At 31.1% G+C, this 20435-nt stretch overlaps 1 protein-coding gene and 2 pseudogenes across 2 annotated transcripts; 2 read left to right on the top strand and 1 right to left on the bottom strand.

Annotated features, from left to right (window-relative positions):
* Positions 1-8498: 8498 nt before the first annotated feature.
* LOC149513406 (transcription factor GTE12-like) lies at positions 8499-12264 on the bottom strand. Its single transcript, XM_089748467.1, has one exon. The coding sequence runs from the start codon at positions 11723-11725 to the stop codon at positions 10931-10933; it is 795 nt and encodes a 264-aa protein (XP_089604593.1). The 5' UTR covers positions 11726-12264; the 3' UTR covers positions 8499-10930.
* Positions 12265-12594: 330 nt separating this feature from the next.
* LOC111309854 (molybdopterin synthase sulfur carrier subunit-like) lies at positions 12595-13583 on the top strand (annotated as a pseudogene). The gene is made up of 2 exons (XR_016330350.1): positions 12595-12676; positions 13064-13583. The product of XR_016330350.1 is annotated as a molybdopterin synthase sulfur carrier subunit-like (transcript).
* Positions 13584-17777: 4194 nt separating this feature from the next.
* LOC149513405 (glu S.griseus protease inhibitor pseudogene) lies at positions 17778-19087 on the top strand (annotated as a pseudogene).
* Positions 19088-20435: the final 1348 nt, after the last annotated feature.

The following is a 20435-nucleotide window of genomic DNA, read 5'->3' as shown; positions in this document are numbered from 1 at the left end:
AAACGCCACTAAATTTTCAAATAACAGTGTTGTTACTTATAAATGTCATCCAAGACTTGATATTAGTGACATTTCTTGACTAAAACGTATTGAATAATCATATCTTAAGAATTTAAGTGACCACTAAAGATGTTTTTGACAGAAAATGACTTGAATAATCCCATTAAAAAAATTGAAGAAGAATTACTAAAGGTGTTTTTGACAGACAACACCTTCAGTAATCCCCTCATAAAAAAATGTATGCGATTATTAAAGGTGTTTTATACAAGAAACGCCTTTAATAATTTCACCAAAAAATTTCATAGGCTTATTGAAGGCGTTTTGATTAAAAATGCCTTCAATAAATATCATATCAAAATTTTAAGATTGTACGGATGTTAGCCATAAGATGATAGGTTTGATTCCTCCATTTAACCTTTTATGGGTTTTTGTAGAGATTATTTGTAATGGATATTCTAGGCATTTTTTTGAAAAAAACATATTTACCAATTGCTTTAAAAAATTTTGGAGAGAATATTGAAGGCATTTTTCATAAAGAAACGTCCTAAATAATCTATAGGAAAAATATGAAATCGATTCTTAAAGGTATTTTTGGATAAACTCACATTTTATAATCCAATCAATAAATTTTTAGTTAGGATTATTAAAGATGATTTTTGTCAAAAACATCTTTAATAATCCATTGACAAAAGTTAGAACAGATTCTTGAAGCCATTTTTGGCTTAAAATACCTTTAATATTTTAGATGATAAATTTGAATGATCGGATTATTGAAGATAATTTTTTTCAAAAATGCCTTCAAAAACATTTTGTTAGGGATTATCCAAGGTGTTACCAGTAGGAAAATGCCCTTAATAATCCATTCAATTAATTTTTAGTTGGTATTATTAAAGGAATTTTTTTTTAAAACGCCTTCAATAATCCAAACAAAAAAGTTAAAATGAATTCTTGAAGGCATTTTTTTGCTCAAAACATCTTTAATATTTCACACAATAAAATTTTAGGTGAGATTATTGAAGGCGATTTTGGTAAAAGTTTTTTGAGGAAAAACGCCGTTAATAATTTTAGTAATCTAAAAAATAATTTTCAAAGGAAATTATTAAAGAAAAAATGCCTTTGATAATTCTGAACAAAAATGATTGAAGGTGTTTTTAGTAGAAAATCACCTTCAATAATTATGTACAAAGATTAAAAAGAATTAGTAAATGCATTTTTTTAGAATAAACGCCTTCACTAACCGTTTTAAAATTTAAGTAGTGAAATATTGAAAGCATTTTTTATTGGAAGACACCTCTAATAATCTTAAAAATTTTAAGAGAAAATTATTGAAGACCTTTATTCTAAAAAAATATCTTTAATAATTATGTACATAAATTAAAAGGAATTAGTGAAGGCATTTTTATAGAATAAATGTTTTTACTAACTATCTTAAAATTTGAGTTGTGAAAAATTGAAGGCATTTTTCATTGAAAGACACCTTTAATAATCTCAAAAATTTTAAGAGAAAATTATTAAAGGCCTTTGTTCTAAAAAAATATCTTTAATAATTATGTACGTAAATTATAAGGAATTAGTGAAGGTATTTTTTTAGAATAAATGTCTTTACTAAACATCTTAAAATTAAAGTTGTGAAAAATTGAAGGCATTTTTTTACTGGAAGACGCCTTTAATAATCTTAAATATTTTAAGAAAAAATTATTAAAGGTATTTGTTCTAAAAAAACATCTTCAATAATTACGTACATAAATTAAAAGGAATTAGTGAAGGTGTTTACGTTTTTCTAGAATAAACGCCTTCATTAACCGTTTTAAAATTTGAGTTGTACAATATTGAAAGTATTTTTCATTGAAAGATGCCTTTAATAATCTCAAAAATTTTAAAAGAAAATTATTAAAGACGTTTGGTTTCAAAAAAATGCTCTCAATAATTATGTACGTAAATTAAAAAAAATTAGTGAAGGCATTTTTTTCTAGAATAAATGCCTTCACTAATCGTCTTAAATTTTGAGTTGTGAAAAATTGAAGGTATTTTTCACTGGAAGAAGCTTTTAATAATCTAAAAAATTTTAAGGAAAAATTATTGAAGACGTTTGTGCTAAAAAAAATACCTTCAATAATTATGTATTTAAATTAAAAAGAAATAGTGAAGGTATTTTTCTAGAATAAATACCTTCACTAATCATCTTAAAGTTTGAATTGTGAAATATTAAAGGTGTTTTTCACTGAAAAATACCTTTAATAATTCCTAAAATTTTAAAAGAAAATTATTGATAGTTTTTGTTATAAAAAAAGCCTTCACTAATCGTTCTAAAGTTTGAATAGTGGAACATTGAATGCATTTTTTATTAGAAGACGCCTTCAATAAATTCGTTCAATAAAAAAATTAGTCAAGGTATTTTTCTTGAATAAACACCTTCAATGACCTTTTAAAATTTTAGAAGTGTAATACTAAAAGTGTTTTGTACAGAAGGTGCCTTTAATAATCCAAATAATTTTTAAAAGAAAATTATTGAAGGCATTTTTAGTATAAAATCACCTTCACTGATATTCATAAAAAAAAAGAGAATTATTGAAGGCGGATTATGCAAAAAAATCCCTTTAATAAATACACCATAAAAATTAAATGAAAATTTTGAAGGCATTTTTGGGGTGTAAACACCTTTAATAATCCAAAATAATTATACTATGGCTTTATTGATGGCACCTATAATATATTCAAAAAATATATATGAGAAAATTATTAAAGGCATTTTTGTTAGTAAACACCTTCAATAATTCGGTCCAATAAAATTATTCCTAAACTTAGTGCATCCAATCATCAACTTGAAGCTTTATCTTTATTATTTTACTATTTTTTTCCAGACTAACTATAATTTACTTTCCCTTTCCTTTAGCTTTTACTATTCGAGCATTGTCTTTTGAACCTTATTTCGACTATTCATTAGTTATTTATTGATATTTTTTCTTAATTCGACTATTCCTTCAGCTTTTGCAATTGGCGATTTTTTTTTGTTTAAATAATTTTCTCCAAAACCTACATTTCTCAAATATCCATTTGTAACCCATCATCCACTTCCTTTTTCCTTTCATTTTCTTCATTTTTTAAGTTTCTTCTATACCTGTTTTACTTTATTTCAACCCCAACTACAAAAACTCTTGGGTACTATCTATGTTAACAGCATATTTTAACATTCATAATATCATGTACTTGATAAAATATTTCACAACAAGGAGTTCTCATTTTTTGTAAGTATTGGTCTTGTTATTATCTTTTGTTTAAAACATAGTAAACTTAAGTATTTTGACATGTTCATTTTCATATAAATTATTTATATACATTTGGTCTGATAATGTAGCAAGTACTAAATAGATAAGAGTTGGATGTAAAAGTCAAGATTAAGTCAAGAGTATAGAGATAAAGTAAAAAGTTTTCTTAAGTTTGCATTTGAGAATACAAGTGAAGATAATATGATATTATGCCCATGTGTGAAGTGTGCTAATATAGATTGGCAAATGCGTCAAGTTATTTTTGAACATTTAATTTGTATTAGATTTCTCCCAGGATATATTAATTGGTATTTTCATGGAGAGTCTATACCATCAAGGTCTTCTACTAGAGTTTCTTTAACTTCAAGGGCTCTTTAACACTAACATAATCTTTTTATAGCAGATAACATTGAAGGCATGTTGCGAGATGCTTTCAACATTCATAACCAATATTTTCGTAATCTTTCTTCTCAAAATGATAGATTTAATCAGTCTTATATTAAAATAAATGAATTTGGTGAACTTGGGATATGTGTGGGTGACCAACAACTTAGAGGAGAAGCATCAAAGTTTTATAGGTTGCTTGAGGATATGAATGAAGAACTTTATGAGGGCTCAAAGTATTCAATGTTATCTTTCTGTATTCGTCTTTTTCACTTGAATTGTTTATGTGGATGGATGAAAAATTTTTTGACTTTATTATTAGAGTTTATGAAAGAAATATTTTTTTTTTTTACAAAAATCTTGAATCTTGTAAAGAATCAAAGAAGATGATTAATGATTTAGGTCTCAGATATGAAAAAATTCATAGTTGTCTCAATGATTGCATGTTGTATTGGGGTAATAGAAAAAATTAAGAATCTTGTCATGTGTGTGGTATTTCTTATTGGTTGGACAAAAACCTCAATGAAAGGTGAATGAGGATGGTGATAAGGTCAGTGTAAAAAAGAAGCCTATTAAGATTTTATGCTATTTTTCATTAATATCAAGACTTTAATGACTCTTCATGTCTTTCAAAACTGCAGATTCAATGAGGTGGCATTATGAGAAACAGACAGATGATGGATCATTGAGGCATCTTTAGATTTTTTGGCATGAAAATCATTTCATTCTAGGTTTTTAGACTTTGCATCTAATCCTCGAAATGTTATGCTTGGACTAGCATCTGATGGATTTAACCTGTTTAAAATGATGCGTACTTCTTATAGTACTTGGCCAGTTGTATTAATTCTTTATAATTTTTCACCATGGATTGCTATGAAACAATAGTCATTTATATTGTCTATGATAATTTAAAACAAAAAAAGATCCAGGTAATAATATAGACATATACTTACAACATTTTATTAAAGAGTTAAAAAAATTATGAGAAAAAGTTGAGACCTATGATGCATAAAAAAAAGATAACTTCAATACATGTGTTGCTTTATTATGGATTATCAACGATTTTTCTACTTATGTGAATTTATTTCGTTGGAATATAAAAAGTCATTATGGTTATCCATGTTGTGCTACATAGACATGTTTGAAGTGGTTACCTAATGGTAGAAAGTTTTGTATATGAGACATCATCGATGGTTAGATGATAATCATCAATTTAGATTTCAAAAATATTTTTTTGATGAAACTGAAGAGTTAAAGAGATTAATTTTACCCATTAGTGGGTCTAATATTTTATTAAAGTTAAAAGATATCAATTTCACTTATGAAAAAAATGACTCCATCAAGAAAAAGAGTGAGGGACATCTTTAAAAGTGTCTGACCTCATATTATGTAAGTTGGTGATACTGACACTGATGTTGGTGATCTTGATGTTCAAAGTGATGAAGAGGACGGTAAAAAAAATGACCCTAATAAGTTTGAGTTATGGAAAAAAAGAATTATCTTTTTTGAGTTACCTTATTAGAAATATAATTTATTACGTCATTACCTTGATTTGATGCACATAGAGAAGAATGTTTGCAAAAATTTTATCAGAACAATTCTCAATATGAATAGAAGATTAAATGATGACTTAAAAAGTTAGCTTGACCTAGTTGATATGGGGATTTGCCCTAACCTTCATCTGAAGTTGCTTTCAAATGGCGAATATCGATTACCTGTTGCTTGTTTTAGGATTTCTAAATATGAAAAAGATGTGTTTTGTAAGGTTTTGAAAAATGTCAAAGTTTTAGATGGCTATGCATCAAATATATCAAGATGTGTGAATCTAAAGGAGCAAAATTTTTTTTCATTGAAATCACATGATTATCACATTTGGATGTAACATTTACTTCAAATTACTTTATGTTCATCAATGTCAAAGCAAATCACTTTTGTGGTAATTGAATTGAGTAATATATTTGAATCTCTATGTGAGAAATGTATGAATATGAAAGAGTTTGACAAACTTCAAGATCGAGCTGTGATTACTTTATGCCATTTAAAGAATATTTTTCCTCCAAACTTCACTATTATGATGCATTTGGTTATCCACCTTCCATATGAAGCAAAAGTCGGTGGGCCAATTTCTTATCAATGGATGTATCCTATCGAAAGGTATTATTGTTTAATAGATTGATTAGGTTTTTATTGATGATCATGCCATGCTAGTTAAAAATATATATGACTAATATTTTATACGATAAGTTTTTAGAGAGGTTAAAGTCTTATTATCGTAACAAACGCTATTTGAAAGGTTCTATTGCTGAAGGATATTTAGCAAAAAAATGTATGACATTTTATTCTCGTTATTTGAAAAATGTTAAAATGAGATTTAATAGACCATCGAGAAATATTGGTATATAGCAACATGACTCTGCCTACAGTTATCTTTTTCAAAGTTTTAGACAACCAATAGGCAAAGCTGAAATGATGGAGTTAGATGATAAATCTTAGGCACAAGCACATCGATATATTCTTTTTCATTATGACTTTATTGAATCGTTTCGCACGTAAGTTTTTTAGTACGAAAATTATTCATTACATTAAGCATAATTTATTGTATTTTTTATTATTAATACTTTATCATGATTCTTTGTAGTGAATATAAAAATAATTTGAGAGTTTCTGCATATTATCGATAATCAAACCCTTAAGAGCTTAATAAGTTGTTCGTCGAAAACTTTCATGAATGGTTAGGAGCAACTATAAGTAATGCCATACTTCCCTTTATGAAAAATCTACATAGAATGCTTACGGTATAATTAACATTAATAACATATATATATTTATTCCATTTTTATAGGTTTGGAACGGAAGGCTTATTAGTGAAGAGGTGAAGTGTCTTTCACAAGGTCTAAACAGGATTGTGAAACGATATAAAGGTTTCATCATCAATGGATTTAGATTTCATACTAAATCCCATGAGAGATTTAGTATACACAAAATTCAGGAGTTGTTGTTACTTCATCAATTACTAGTTATGCTAGTGCTAGAGAAACAAACACTTTAGAGGAAAATGTTAACTATTATGGCATGATTAATGACATCATTGAGTTGGATTATTATGGCAAGTGAAAAGTTATTTTATTTTGGTGTGATTGGGCTAGTGTGAATAGTGTAAAGGATATTAAGAAAGATCAATATGGATTTACACTTGTGAATTTTTTTTGATTAATTCACACTGGACAATAACTCATCGATGAACCTTATATTTTTCATCTCAAGTAAAATAAGTTTTTTATTTTGAAGATCCCAAAGAATTGGGTTGGTTTGTTATTTTTCGAAACACATCTAGAGACTTATTTGATATGGGATTAGATACAAGAGATGATGTTGAACATGAAACTGAATGTTATCCTTTTGCTGAACAAAACTTGAATGAAAATATCTCCAATACCTATGTTCAGTGGGTCCACGAAGATATTAATGAATACATTTATGAACCATGATAGATCATCTATATTTTGTAATTCGAGTGTTTAAGACATAATATAGTAAATAATTATATGTAATTAATGTCGCATTCGTTATTGTATATTTATTGTATTGTAAATCATATATTATATTTTAATTTAATTAAATTGATATGTTCTTTTTGTATCGTAGGTTATGATTTCTTAACTTCTCAATATCTTTATATATGTTTTAAACTAATATCTTTTATATATTTACTTTTATGATGCAAATAAGCTACAATACGGATGAGTAAATTGAAAGAAATACATATCAAAGATATTAATTTAGAACCGTCTACAGCACCTGTTGATATTGGCGATGGATTGAATCCTTTGAAAGGAAATAAATGTATTATCGAATCTAACTCAATCACTTCAACTGATATTAGATCTGGCAATAGGGAAGGTCTAGGTTTAGATAGTATCCCATCAATTGATTATGCTATAAATTTGAATACTGGTATCATGTACCCCATATTTACAAATTGATTATAATGATAAAAGTATTGCCATTTTACAAGTTTATTTTTTAATTTTTGCAGTTGATAACAATAGTCAATGGAAGACCAGGGGCCAGACAACTTTGAAAGAATTGTTTGTACTACCTCTAAATGAGCGTATTGTAGTATCTGCAAACTTTGATAGGCAACTAATTGGTGAAAAGGCTCAACTGTTGGCTAGATTTCTAGGTATGCTTGCTCATAATGGAATAAAATTGCCTATTCATTATGAAAGATGGCATAAAGTTCTAGTAGAAGTAAATACCGATGCTTTAAACTTTATTGAGGTATTAGTATAATTAATTACATATAAAAAAATTAATTATTTTAAATTTGGTTTATTGATTAAAACTTTTTTTTTGTATTATTATAGTCAATATTTGTACTTGAAATAAGATGCTAAATAGTTTTAATTAGAATTTATCCTTTATCATATTTTTGTCATTCTCTTGAATTTATAATAAGGCAGAAGTACAATAAAATTTTGACGTTGTCGACCTAAAGGGTCCATATTATTTGCTAAATGCTCTCTTACATCCTCTTAATACCTATCTCTTCAAGAAGGATTAATTCTTATTATCGTATGTTTAGAGAATATTATCAGAAAATAACAACATCCTTCCAGTATTTTTTTTGTTCTTATTTTTGATTGATTTTGAGAGAACGAGATTTGAATCCCACTTTTTGAAGAAGGAATGCATGCACTTTCGTTTTACAATAATATTTTTAATTTGAACATGAGATTAGGATACTAATTAATTAATGTTCATTAATGAATTGTTATTTCAGTTGTACGGATTGGAATTGTCAAAAAGAAAGTCAAGAAAAATATTAATCAGGCTGACGACATTGAAACTTATACCAGATTCACAAGAATAATAGGGTTGTATTCAAATTGAACCCTTTCTGCAATTATACTTTCTGCAATTAAACAAAGCAGACATTGAACCCTTCAATTAAGCTTCGCTGAAACACATGCATATATGAACTTTTTTTTTTTGGCACATGCATATATGAAGTTTCTATTAGTCAAATTAATGATGGTCAAGAGATCATTTAATTTGGATAATTAACCAAATTAAAGTTGACGCAAATCTCTGTCATTTGGTTGGTTTCTAACTAGAATAATAGCCTTTCTCATATTGTTGTACCTACCACTCCAATCATAATCCTCAATGAATTTGTCAAACATTATCTTTTCTGGAGTCGGCAAGGGATAGCAGCAGCTCATGAAAGCGTACGACAAGTTGACAAAGATGACAATAAAATTCTTTCATTTTAATAAAATTTCTAAATGTTCATACTAGTTTTTATTGGTTGATTTAGTGCTAGATTTGTATATTATATTTATATGAAAATAAAAACAATCCTTTGAAATTTAAATAGGAAGATTAAAATATTCATTGGAAAACAACTTTCACAAATTGTTGCAGAGGGAAAATCTAACAACGGCAAACTCGTTGTAAAAAATAGTCCCAGTTATGGGGAAGAATTGAAGTAGAATTTAATTTCAGGAAGAAAGCTGCAGTTCATTGACAAAAGACAACGCTGCAATCTTCCAAACCCAACAAAGAATTCAAAGAAAAAATAGACCGCCTTTTTTTTTTTTTTTTAAATTTAACAAAAAACAGTCTTTTGATTGTCTAATCCTTATTTCCCCATAAAACTTTTCCTTTCGTCTCTGAACATCTCCACCACCGTCACCACCAGCTCAATCACCGCAGAGAACCAATCCCTCCATTATAACCCACTGAAGTTTCTTTGTAAAGATACAGACTTCCCTTTGAAAAGCAAAAAAATTTGTCATTTTTTTCCTTTTATATTTCTCTTCCTAATGTGTAGATCAAAGAAGAGTACAGATGTAATCCAACCAAGATCTTCAAATTCGAAAGGACTATATTTTCTATCTTCATCCCACCCAAAACCTCAAAATCCACAAAATCTTCACCTTCTTTAACAGACCCATCTTCCGGCACTTCCACAACCAGCAATTTAGTTCTTTCCTCAAGCTACTTTTACAACAACTCCAACTACTCAATTTCAAGTTAAACCTCCATAACTCTCTCATTTTGGCACTGCTGAGCTACGATGGGAAGTGACAAAGGAGGAGGGATAAAAAATTGTTGGGAGATCAAATAGTAAAGATATGAAGATTGAAGGAACTAGAGGCTACATTGCACCTGAGCTTCAATTTAGTGGTTTTGGAGCTGTTCAGTGGACAGAAGGCCTTGAAGTTTTTGGTTGAAGGAAATGGAGGGTATAAGAGAGTGAGTTTTATAGATACCGCTAGAAAGGCAGCAGCTGGACGCAGTTGAGGGGTGAGGAGGTGGGTGGATAGGAGGTTGAAGGACTCTTTTCCAGTGGAAGTGGCTCAGAAGATGGTCTTGGTGGCATTGGAATGTTTGGTGGAGTATCCAGGGAAAAGGCCTGATATGAACAAGGTTGCAAGGCAGGTTTCAAAGTTGTATTTGAAGTCAAAGAATTGGGCTGATAAGATTGGTTTGCCTACTGATATCTCAGTCTAATGGCTCCAAGGTAAACCATACATAATTGATTGCGGCTTTTGGTCATTTGTATGAGCAAATTTTTTGGGGTTGTCAATTTCATCAGTAATAAGTGTTAATAGAGTTTTTTTTTTTTTTTTTTTTGCATTTTTATCTTTACAATTAATGATTCTTTTAAATAACCAGAGGTACTTGTAGATTTTTTGTACATGTTGTGAATAATATACAGAGATTAAGATTTGAGGTCATTTTTCTGCTTCAATGAGTGCTGCTACATATTACAGATAAATGGTACTAGGTAACTGACTGCTTCACATGGTTGTTTGGCGTTGATGGTTTACTATTGGTTTTGAATCTTTGATATAAGACTCTAAGTAGTTAAGATCTTCTCAACTTTTGTTTTATGCAGTCATATTTCATCTTCAAAAGCTTTTTATGTCCTGATCTTTATGGATGGATATAGAGATGTTTGAGCGCAGACCCTGGGAATTAATGGAACTGGCCAACGTCAATGTTATCATTAGTCTACTCACTGTTTTCCATTGCCCCATTTTGTAATTATTGGACTGTAATCAAGCCATGAAACTTAACTGCAATTACTATTAATGTTTTTCAAATGTTACAATCATAGATACTACTATTACAGTGTCAATTTCTTTGATGCTATTACTCTTTGCTTATCCAGAAGTAAAATCGCATGGTCAGACTACTTCAAATTGCATGCCTAACCTATTTTCTCAACATATGGTTCATCTAGTGGGCACCACTTACATAAGCATGAGCTACAACTGTATTTCTCCCTCTTCAAGATCTTCATTCAGACCCGCCTCATTAACTTCGTCTTCCGAATACTCTTTGATGAACAAACCGAGTTGATGCAGTGGATTCCCAAGAGAAAGAGAGCATCCACTCAGAATATCCAGTTCCTTTACAATCTCCAAATTCAATTCAATCCCAGCTGTGTTTTCCATCCTTTGCAATGCAACCCTAGCAGCTTTTCTTTCTTTTTCTCTTTGTTTTCTCAACCCAACCTCCGCCTTCAGTTTTGCTGCAGCTTTGGCAGCTCTCATCTGAGCTTCAATCTTTGCCCTTTCTTCAAGCAACCTTCTTTCCAACTTTTCCTTTTCCTGTTGCATCCTCACTGGATCAGCTTTGGCACCATGAACAAGTAATAAATTCTGTTGAGCTTTCAAAATGGTGTCAGCGAAACGACTTTTCAGCATTGCAGCGCGGAGAGCTTTCTTCGGTGACATTTGTAGGTCAGCAATAGGAGTTAAAAATGCATCTGTTGGAGTTGTAAGTTGAGAACTAAGACGAACACTCTCAGGAACCAAAGCACTTACAGCCCCATCAGAACGTTGAATACTACCAGACTTGCTCACTTGTGATGATGTCAATGTGGATTTTCCCTTGCAATCCAATTTAGTGGCATCAGCAGCACTACACATTCTAAGATCTGAAGCCAATGATCTTTTGGAAGATGCATGGTGTGACTTATTTGGAATTTTGCTACACCGACACTTAATGCCGCTGCCACATGAGTTGCATTTGTTGGCACCCTGGCTCAATGTTTGCATGGCATTGATAGACTCATGAGAACGCCCACTTCTACCATTACCGATATGCCTTTTTGTAAGTTTTTTCCTGCCAACTTTACACAGTTATTTGTTGGTTCTGGAAACTCAACCTGATTCAAAGGCACCTTCACAATCACAGCCTTATCCTCAGACTTAGATGGCTTTGATTTCTTGGACGAGAGAACAGCTTTGGAAGATGTAGCAGGGAAGTTGGTTTTAGGTTTGGCTTCGTCCGTCCTGTCAAACGTATCCAACAAAACCCTAGTTTTTTTATATGGATCACGTATTTCGGCTGCGTAATATCTACTCCATCGCCTTTTCCTTATTCCCCTGTAATGCCCTTCTCTTGAAGACGCCATTAAAAACAACCAAACAAACCAAAGATTGAAACAAGAATGCAAGAAGAAAAGAGGATTCAGGCTTGTACGTATTTATAAGATTAAAAAAAAGGAAACAAAAGAGTTCGTTTGTTTGTGATTTATTATCCTTTCCCTACCCTTTGGTTCTCCTCATATATATAGGTTTCTTTTCTTTTGAATCTGATCCAACGGCGGACATTGATTTTATAAACATCAACATATAGCATTACTGTGTAAAAAAAATGGGGCCTCGGTTTAAAAATAAAATATTTAAATAATGACTGATAGCCATCGCCGCATTAGATTGGAAAGACAAATTGGGCCATGTTGGATTTCAAACCCGAAGAAGACAAATGGGAAAACGGGTATACAATTTGGGCCATGTTGGATTTCAAACCCGAAAAAGACAAATGGGTAAACGGGTAGACAATTGGGCCATTGTCTTGGAGGCTAAGAATGTGGCTTAAAAACCCTTTTCTGCTTTTTTATTTAGAAAAAGGAGTTTCTTTCACATACCTGAACATATTCTAGGGCAATGATAAGTTGGGGTTCATGCTGACATTTTTGAAGTCATTTGCGGATATGAATTATGGTTTGATTTCTGTATAAAATCTTCAGCCGAGTATCTGTAGTATTAATGATTTGTGAAATTCTTGTTTGATTTATGTGATTCTGTTCTAGAATACTGTATCCTAACATTTAACTCAAGGTTGGTACCTGATTTCCTACTCAAAGATTCACTCATGGATTTTCTGTCCATTAAGTTTTTCAACATACACTCATGAATAGTGAAAATCATAATTGTGAATGATGATTAAAGTCTTATTAAAAAATAATGCATAAAAATGCAACGAAGAAAAGTCAGACCCAGATTTGAATCCTTTTTCCCAAATCAAAAACAGATACTAGTGCTGGTTTAAATTTGAAATTCATATGTTTTTCTGTAGCAGTGACAGGTTCAATTTGTGATATAATCCAGTGCTGCCTTCTATTATTCGCATGATGGAAATCAAAATTAAGGATGACAGTTTGGTTGGCACACCTGTTGTTGATCAAGGCTCATCTTTTCAAATAAAGGTGCTGTTCTTCGCCAAAGCTCCAGATATAACTGGGTTGACTGAATTGCCATTGGAGGTTTAATCGGGTAGTACTACACAGGATTGTCTAAACCAGCTTGTGGGTAAGTTTCTAAACTTGGAAGAGATTCGTGGTGCATCGTTCTTGCTCTCAACGAGGAATATACAACTAAGTCAGCTGTTGTTAAGGAGAAAGATGAGTTGGCCATTATAGCTTCTATAGTTGGTGGATGAACACTTTTGTTTCATAGTTTTACAAGAACTAAAAGAATAAAATTTCTCCAATTCTGTATAATGTTCACTGGAGCAGTGAGGGAGCCTCATGCTCATGAATAGAGAGGCACTTGAATCTGATATATTTACTGAGTCATTTATATTCATGGTTCAATTTTTTTTATGCAATTTGTTCATTTGGAAGATGGAAATATATGTACAAGTTATTGAAAACGCAATAGCTACTTATGTTCATATTCCTTTTCCCTTCTCATACCATCACCTCTCATTGGATTTTGCCTTGCATTGAGAGCATTTTCTATTGTAAATTATCTATGTGGAGAATAATAGAATACGTGTTCATAGGTGGGATTGATATGGTTTAGGTTCGGTTGACATACTGTTTAGGCTCGAGTTCACCCGTTTAAATTATAAATATTATTAAATATATATATATTTTTTTCCTTCATGTTCACAACATACACAAATTGAATCTAGGATTTGAGTTTTAACAAAACTTCAATTTTATGATTTTTTTGCTTTCACTTTCACATGCATTAAAATTTAGGTTGTTGTTGAAAGGTATGCATCATTATTAGACTACATATATGATAATTAATATATACACATTATTTACCTTTCACCAGAGATTCCATTGAAATCATGCTTGTCAACCAAAAGAAAAAAGTTTCCTTCTTTCGTACGGATTTCTGTTCAAAATTCAGCTGGTTCTTGCTTTGACCAAGAGAGATATGTTTGAGTTGTGAGCCAATATTTGTTTGAAAAACCTTGGCATGATCCAATATTATCTTCAATCATAATCCAATCTTTGAATCGTTTCCTATTGCAATATTTACAAGCTAACTTTGAATTGTTTCCTATTGCAATATTTACAAGCTAAGGCCTTGAACTGTTCAAAATAAGCTTGGTATAATCAAATTCATACAAAATGTTACAAATAGTGGCAGAAACCACATATATCTTAGAACAATAGATTGAATTTTCACCAATATTCATCCTAATCTTTATCAGGGCTGATGTGGAAAACAACAAATAACTTACCCAAAAAAGTTCAAACTTTCAAGCATAAGCCAGCTGTATGCAATAAAGGTCAATAATGACCAACAGGCTGACCCACTCCTCATCTATAAATACCCATCTTCACTAATTGCCATAACACAGTCACAAACAAGCCAAAGCAGGAAATTAATTGAGATAGTGCAGTAGAGTGAAAGGAACAAAAAGATGGCTTCAGATGAATGCAAAGGTAACTTTCAATGCCAATAATGCCTTGTTGTACTAGTAAATTCCTTTCCTTTAATACAATTATATATATACTCTTGTGCCTATAAATATATGTAGGGAAAAGTTCGTGGCCGGAGCTTGTGGGGAAGAAAGGGGAGGATGCAGCAGCAACAATTGAGAAGGAGAATCCTCATGTCAATGCTAAGATAGTGTTGGAAGGAACAATAGTCACTGAGGATTTCTGGTGCGCTAGGGTTCGAGTTTGGGTTAACACTTATGGGATCGTTACTAGGGTTCCGATCATTGGTTAAATAGAAAAGGGCTTAATCATGCTTGACTAGCAAGTTACTTGCTTTTATTCTTCAATAATGTTGTGTAAAATGTTAATATAGGGATCTATATGTTGCAATTTAAAATAAAAATAATGGCCCAAGTTATGGTTATATATATAGATCTCATGGTCTCTATGTAAATGTGTAATTTGTTTCAACTTTGGAATAAGATGTTAAACAATTTCAATTAGAGCTTACCTTTTTCATATTTTTGTCCTTATCTTGAATTTGTAATTAAGGTAGAAGTATTTCAAAATTATGATGTTGTCGATCTAAGGGGTCCATATTATTTGCTAAATGCCCTCTTACATCCTCATAATATTTATCTCTTCGAGAAGGATTAATTCTTATTATTGTATGTTTAGGGAATACTATCATGAAATAACAATATTCTTCCAGTTTTTTCTATGATCTTATTTTGATTGATTTTTGAAGAAAAAGATTCGAACCTCACTTTTTGAAGAAGGAATGCATGCACCTGCGTACGTACTGTTGAGGCAAATTTTACACTAAAAAAATATACAATTGAGAATCTATCCTTAACACATCTAAGTTATTATATTTGAGATATAGATAGATAAATCATTAGATGATTGATTCAATTCACTGACAAAAAGAAAAAAAAAAAAAAGAAAACAACCCCTAATTAAATCTTTATTTTGTTGATGAAAGAGTAGAATTTGTATGTTGATGCATAAGTTGATAACTTAATCGGTGAAGAAGTTGATAACTTAATTGGTGAAGTAAGTATGATTTGATCAATTTGTTGATGATATGAACAATTTTGAGGCATCCTATGCTACAAGTATTTCAATGTGGATGTCAAAGACAAGGCTCATACAAGAATATAGAAAGGTTATTCAAACCTTCCATATACACATTGCCCCTAGTGGATTAATTACTTAATGAATGAAGATTTAGTTTGAAATCATTGTTCTGAAACAAGGGAATAAGAGATTAAAATAAGTTAACATTTATCCAATACTTGTCTCCTTTGTATACACATTAATCATCAATGAAATGGCCAACAAAAATCATAATTGAATATTTTACAATAATATTTTTAATTTGATTATGAAATCAGGATACTAATCAATTAATCTTCATTAATGAATTGTTAGTTCAGTTGTACTGATTAGAATTGTATAAAAAGAAAGTCAGGAAAAATAAAAAGAATTTTTAAATATGTATACATGAAAAGAAGAATTCAAACCTGTCTGTCTGAATAAAAGACAAACCTTGTCTCATAAGGATAAATTAAGTGCTTGCGGCTATGACAGATAAGATTAAATGCATGTTAATCAGGCCGACGACATTGAAACTTAGACCAGATTCACCAGAATACCAGGGCTGTATTCAAATTGAAGCATATGTAATCAATTGATGTTGGTGATAACTGATAAGGTTCCGAAGTTGTATTTTCTGCAATTAAAGAAAGCAGACATTGAACCCTTCATATAAGCTTTGCTGAAACACATGCATATATGAACTTTCTACTAGTCAAATTAATGGTGGTCAACTGATCATTTAATTTGAATAATTAACCAAATTAAAGTTGACGCAAATCTCTGTTATTTGGTTGGTTTCTAACTACAATAATAGTCTTTCTCATATTGTTGATGTGCCTACCACTCCAGTCATAATCCTCAATGAATTTGTCAAACATTATCTTTTCAGGTGGCGGCATGGGATCGCAGCAGTATGACAAGTTGACAAAAGATGACAATCAGATTCTTTCATGTTAATAAAATTTCTAAATGTTCATACTAGTCTTTATTGGTTGATTTAGTGCTAGATTTGCATGTTATATATTTATATGAAAATAAAAAAAAATCCTTTGAAATTTAAATAGGAAGATCTAAAAATTCGTTAGAAAATTTAATAACCTTCACAAATTGTTGCAGAGGGAAAATCTAACAATGGCAAATTTTCTTATCTGGTTGTAAAAAATAGTACCAGTCATGGGGAAGAATTGAAGTAGAATTTAATTTCAGGAAGAAAGCTGTAGCTTATTGACAAAAGACAACACTGCAATCTTCCAAACGCAACAAAGAATTCAAAGCAAAAATAGACAACCTTTTTTTTTTTTTATTTCCCCCATAAAACTTTCCCTTTTGTCTCTAAACATCTCCACTACCGCCACCACCAGCTCAACCACCGCAAAGAACCAATCCCTTCATTATAACCCACCGAGGTTTCTTTGTAAAGATGCTGACTTTCCCTTTGAAAAGCAAGAAAATTTGTCATTTTTTTCCTTGTATATTTCTCTTCCTAATGTATAGATCAAAAAAGAGTACAGATGCAATCCAACCGAGATCTTCAAATTCAAAAGGACTATCATTTCCATCTTCATCCTAAACACCCAAAACCTCAAAATCCACAAAATCTTCATCTTCTTTATCAGACCAATCTTCCAGCACTTCCACAACCAGCAATTTAGTTCTTTCCTCAAGCTACTTTTACAACAACTCCAACTACTTAATTTCAAGCTAAATCTCCATAACTCTCTCATTTTGGCACTGCTGAGCTATGCGGGGAAGTGACAAAAGGAGGGATAAAAAATTGTTGGGAGATCAAAGAGTAAAGATATGAAGATTGAAGGACCTAGAGCCTGCATTGCACCTGTGCTTCAATTTAGTGGTTTGGTGACACATAAATGTTATGTTTATGCATTTGGGGTTGTGGTTTTGGAGCTGTTCAGTGGACAGGAGGCCTTGAAGTTTTTGGTAAAAGGAAACGAGGGTATAAGAGAGTGAGTGCTATAGATACTGCTAGAGAGGCGGCAGCTGGACGCAGTGCAGGGGTGAGGAGGTAGGTGGATAGGAGGATGAAGGACTCTTTTCCAGTGGAAGTGGCTGAGAAGATGGTCTTGGTGGCATTGGAATGTTTGGTGGAGGATCCAGGGAAAAGGCCTGATATGAACAAGGTTGCAAGGCAGGTTTCAAAGTTGAAATTATGCTTTCACTTTCACACGCATTGTTGAGAGGTTTGGATCATTATTAGAATACATATAAAATAATTAACATATGCATTTTGTTTACCTGTCACCAGATATTCCGTTGAAATCATGCTTGTCAACAAAAAAAAAAGTTTTCTTTTTTTGCACGGATTTGTTCAAAATTCAGCTGGTTCTTGCTTTGACCAAGAGAGATATGTTTGAGTTGTGGGCCAATATTTGTTTGAAAAACCTTCGCATGATCCAATATTATCTTGAATCATAATCCAATCTCTGAAACAAGCTTTCCTATTGCAATATCTACAAGCTAAGGCCTTGAACTGTTCAAAGAAGCTTTGGTGTAATCAAATTCATTGACAATGTTACAAATAGTGGCAGAAACTACATATATCTTTGAAATATAGGTTCAATTTTCACCAATATTCATCCTAATCTTTATAAGGGCTGATGTGAAAAACAACAAACAATTTACCCAAAAAAACTTCAAAGTTTCAAGCATAGGCCAGCTGTATGCAAGAACGGTCAATAATGACCAACAGGCTAACCCACTCCTTATCTATAAATACCCATGATCACTAATAGCCATAACACAAAGTCACAAACAAACCAAAGCAGGAAATTAATTGAGATAGTGCGGTAGAGTCAAAGGAACAAAAAGATGGCTTCAGATGAATGCCAAGGTAACTTTCAATGCCAATAATGCCTTGTAATTGTACTAATAAATTCCTTTCCTTTAATACAATTATATAAATTCTTGTGCCTATAAATATATGCGGGGAAAAGTTCGTGGCCGGAGCTTGTGGGGAAGAAAGGGGAGGATGCAGCAGCAACAATTGAGAAGGAGAATCCTCATGTCAATGCTGAGATAGTGTTGGAAGGAACAATAGTCACTGGGGATTTCTTGTGCACTAGGGTTCGTGTTTGGGTTAACACTTATGGGATCGTTACTAGGGTTCCGATCATTGGTTAAATTGCAAAGGGCTTAATCGTGCATGACTAGCAAGTTACTTGCTTTTATTCTTCTATAATATTGTCTAAAATGTTAATATGGGGATCTATATGTTTTAATTTAAACTAAGAATAATGCCCCAAGTTATGGTTATATATATAGACCTCATGGTCTCTATGAAAGTGTGTAATTTGTTTTAAGTTTGAAATAAGATGCTAAAATATTTGAATTAGAGCTTACCCTTTATCATATTTTTGTCAATATTTTGAATTTGTGATTGTAGATATTTAATTTTATCTTAATCACTTTAGTTTTAAGTCAATTTTGCATATTGATTCAAATTATTTAATTTGAATTAATTTAAACGTGATAATTGAATTAACGTGTTTCAAGGATTATTTGATTAATAAAAAGTTCATATTTAATTTTATCTTAATCACTTCAGTTTTAAGTTATTTTTGCATATTGATTCAAATTATTTAATTTGAATTAATTTGAACGTGATAATTGAATTAAGGTGTTTCAAGGATTATTTGACTAATAGAAAGTTCATATATGCATGTGCCGAAAAAAAAAAAAATCATATATGCATGTGTTTCAGCAAAGCGCATCTGAAGGGTTCGATGTCTGCTTTGTTAAATTGCAGAAAGTACAATTTCGGAACCTTATCAGTTATCACCAACGTTAATTGATTACGCTTCAATTTGAATACAGCCCTGATAGTCTGGTAGATCTGGTCTAAGTTTCATTGTCGTCGGCCTGATTAACATTCAAGTAATCTTATCTGTCATTGCCACAAATAGTTAATTTATCATTGAGAGACACCGTTTGTTTTTTAGGTCAGACAGAGATTTGAATTCATTTTTTCATGTACACATATGTAGGAATCTTTTTTATTTTTCTCGACTCTCTTTTTACAATTCCATTGGTATATCGCGACAGTTGATTTTTTAAGATAAATTCATATATATTTTCATACTCAAATAGCTGGATTTAAGAAATAAAAAGAAAAAGGATAATTCCATTGGAATCTAATGGTATCTGGTTTACAAATGCAGAAAACATGCAAGAAGAACAATTTCCATCCATGTGAAAGCAAAACTGTAAAGAAGGAAAGCATCACATAGCATAATATAAAGTTGAAAAGTCATTGCATGTCAGAAAGAAGATAAATTAGATTTTTTTTATTTTAATTTTGACTACTAATTAAGGTTTCAATTCGAAACTTTCAATCTTGAAACAGATTTCAGCACTATTAAATTAACTATTCATTGGTGAAGATTAATTGATAAGTATCCTTATCTCATATATTCAAATTAAAACTATTATTGTAAAACATTCATTTATTATTTTTTAGCCATTCAAAATATTCATTTATTATTTTGTGTATAGATAGGAGAAAAGTATTGGATAAATATCAACTTATTTGAATCTCATATTCCCTCGTTTCAGAACAATGATTTCAAACTAAATCATCATTATTAAGAAATTTTCCACTAGGGGGCAATGTGTATGGAAAGTTTGAATAGCCTTTCTATATTCTCGTTTGAGCCTTGTCTTTGACATCCACATTGAAAAAC

This window comes from Durio zibethinus, chromosome 19, assembly GCF_047325235.1.
Source record: "Durio zibethinus cultivar Kanyao isolate XHJ-2024 chromosome 19, ASM4732523v1, whole genome shotgun sequence".
Classification (NCBI taxonomy): Eukaryota; Viridiplantae; Streptophyta; class Magnoliopsida; order Malvales; family Malvaceae; genus Durio; species Durio zibethinus.
Note: the sequence above shows the minus strand (reverse complement) of the source record. Positions and strands in the feature narration are given on the sequence as shown.

Bases quoted from the DNA above. Each gene is read 5' to 3' on its own strand.
- LOC149513406 (XM_089748467.1), bottom strand. From the start codon at position 11,725: ATGCAAACATTGAGCCAGGGTGCCAACAAATGCAACTCATGTGGCAGC.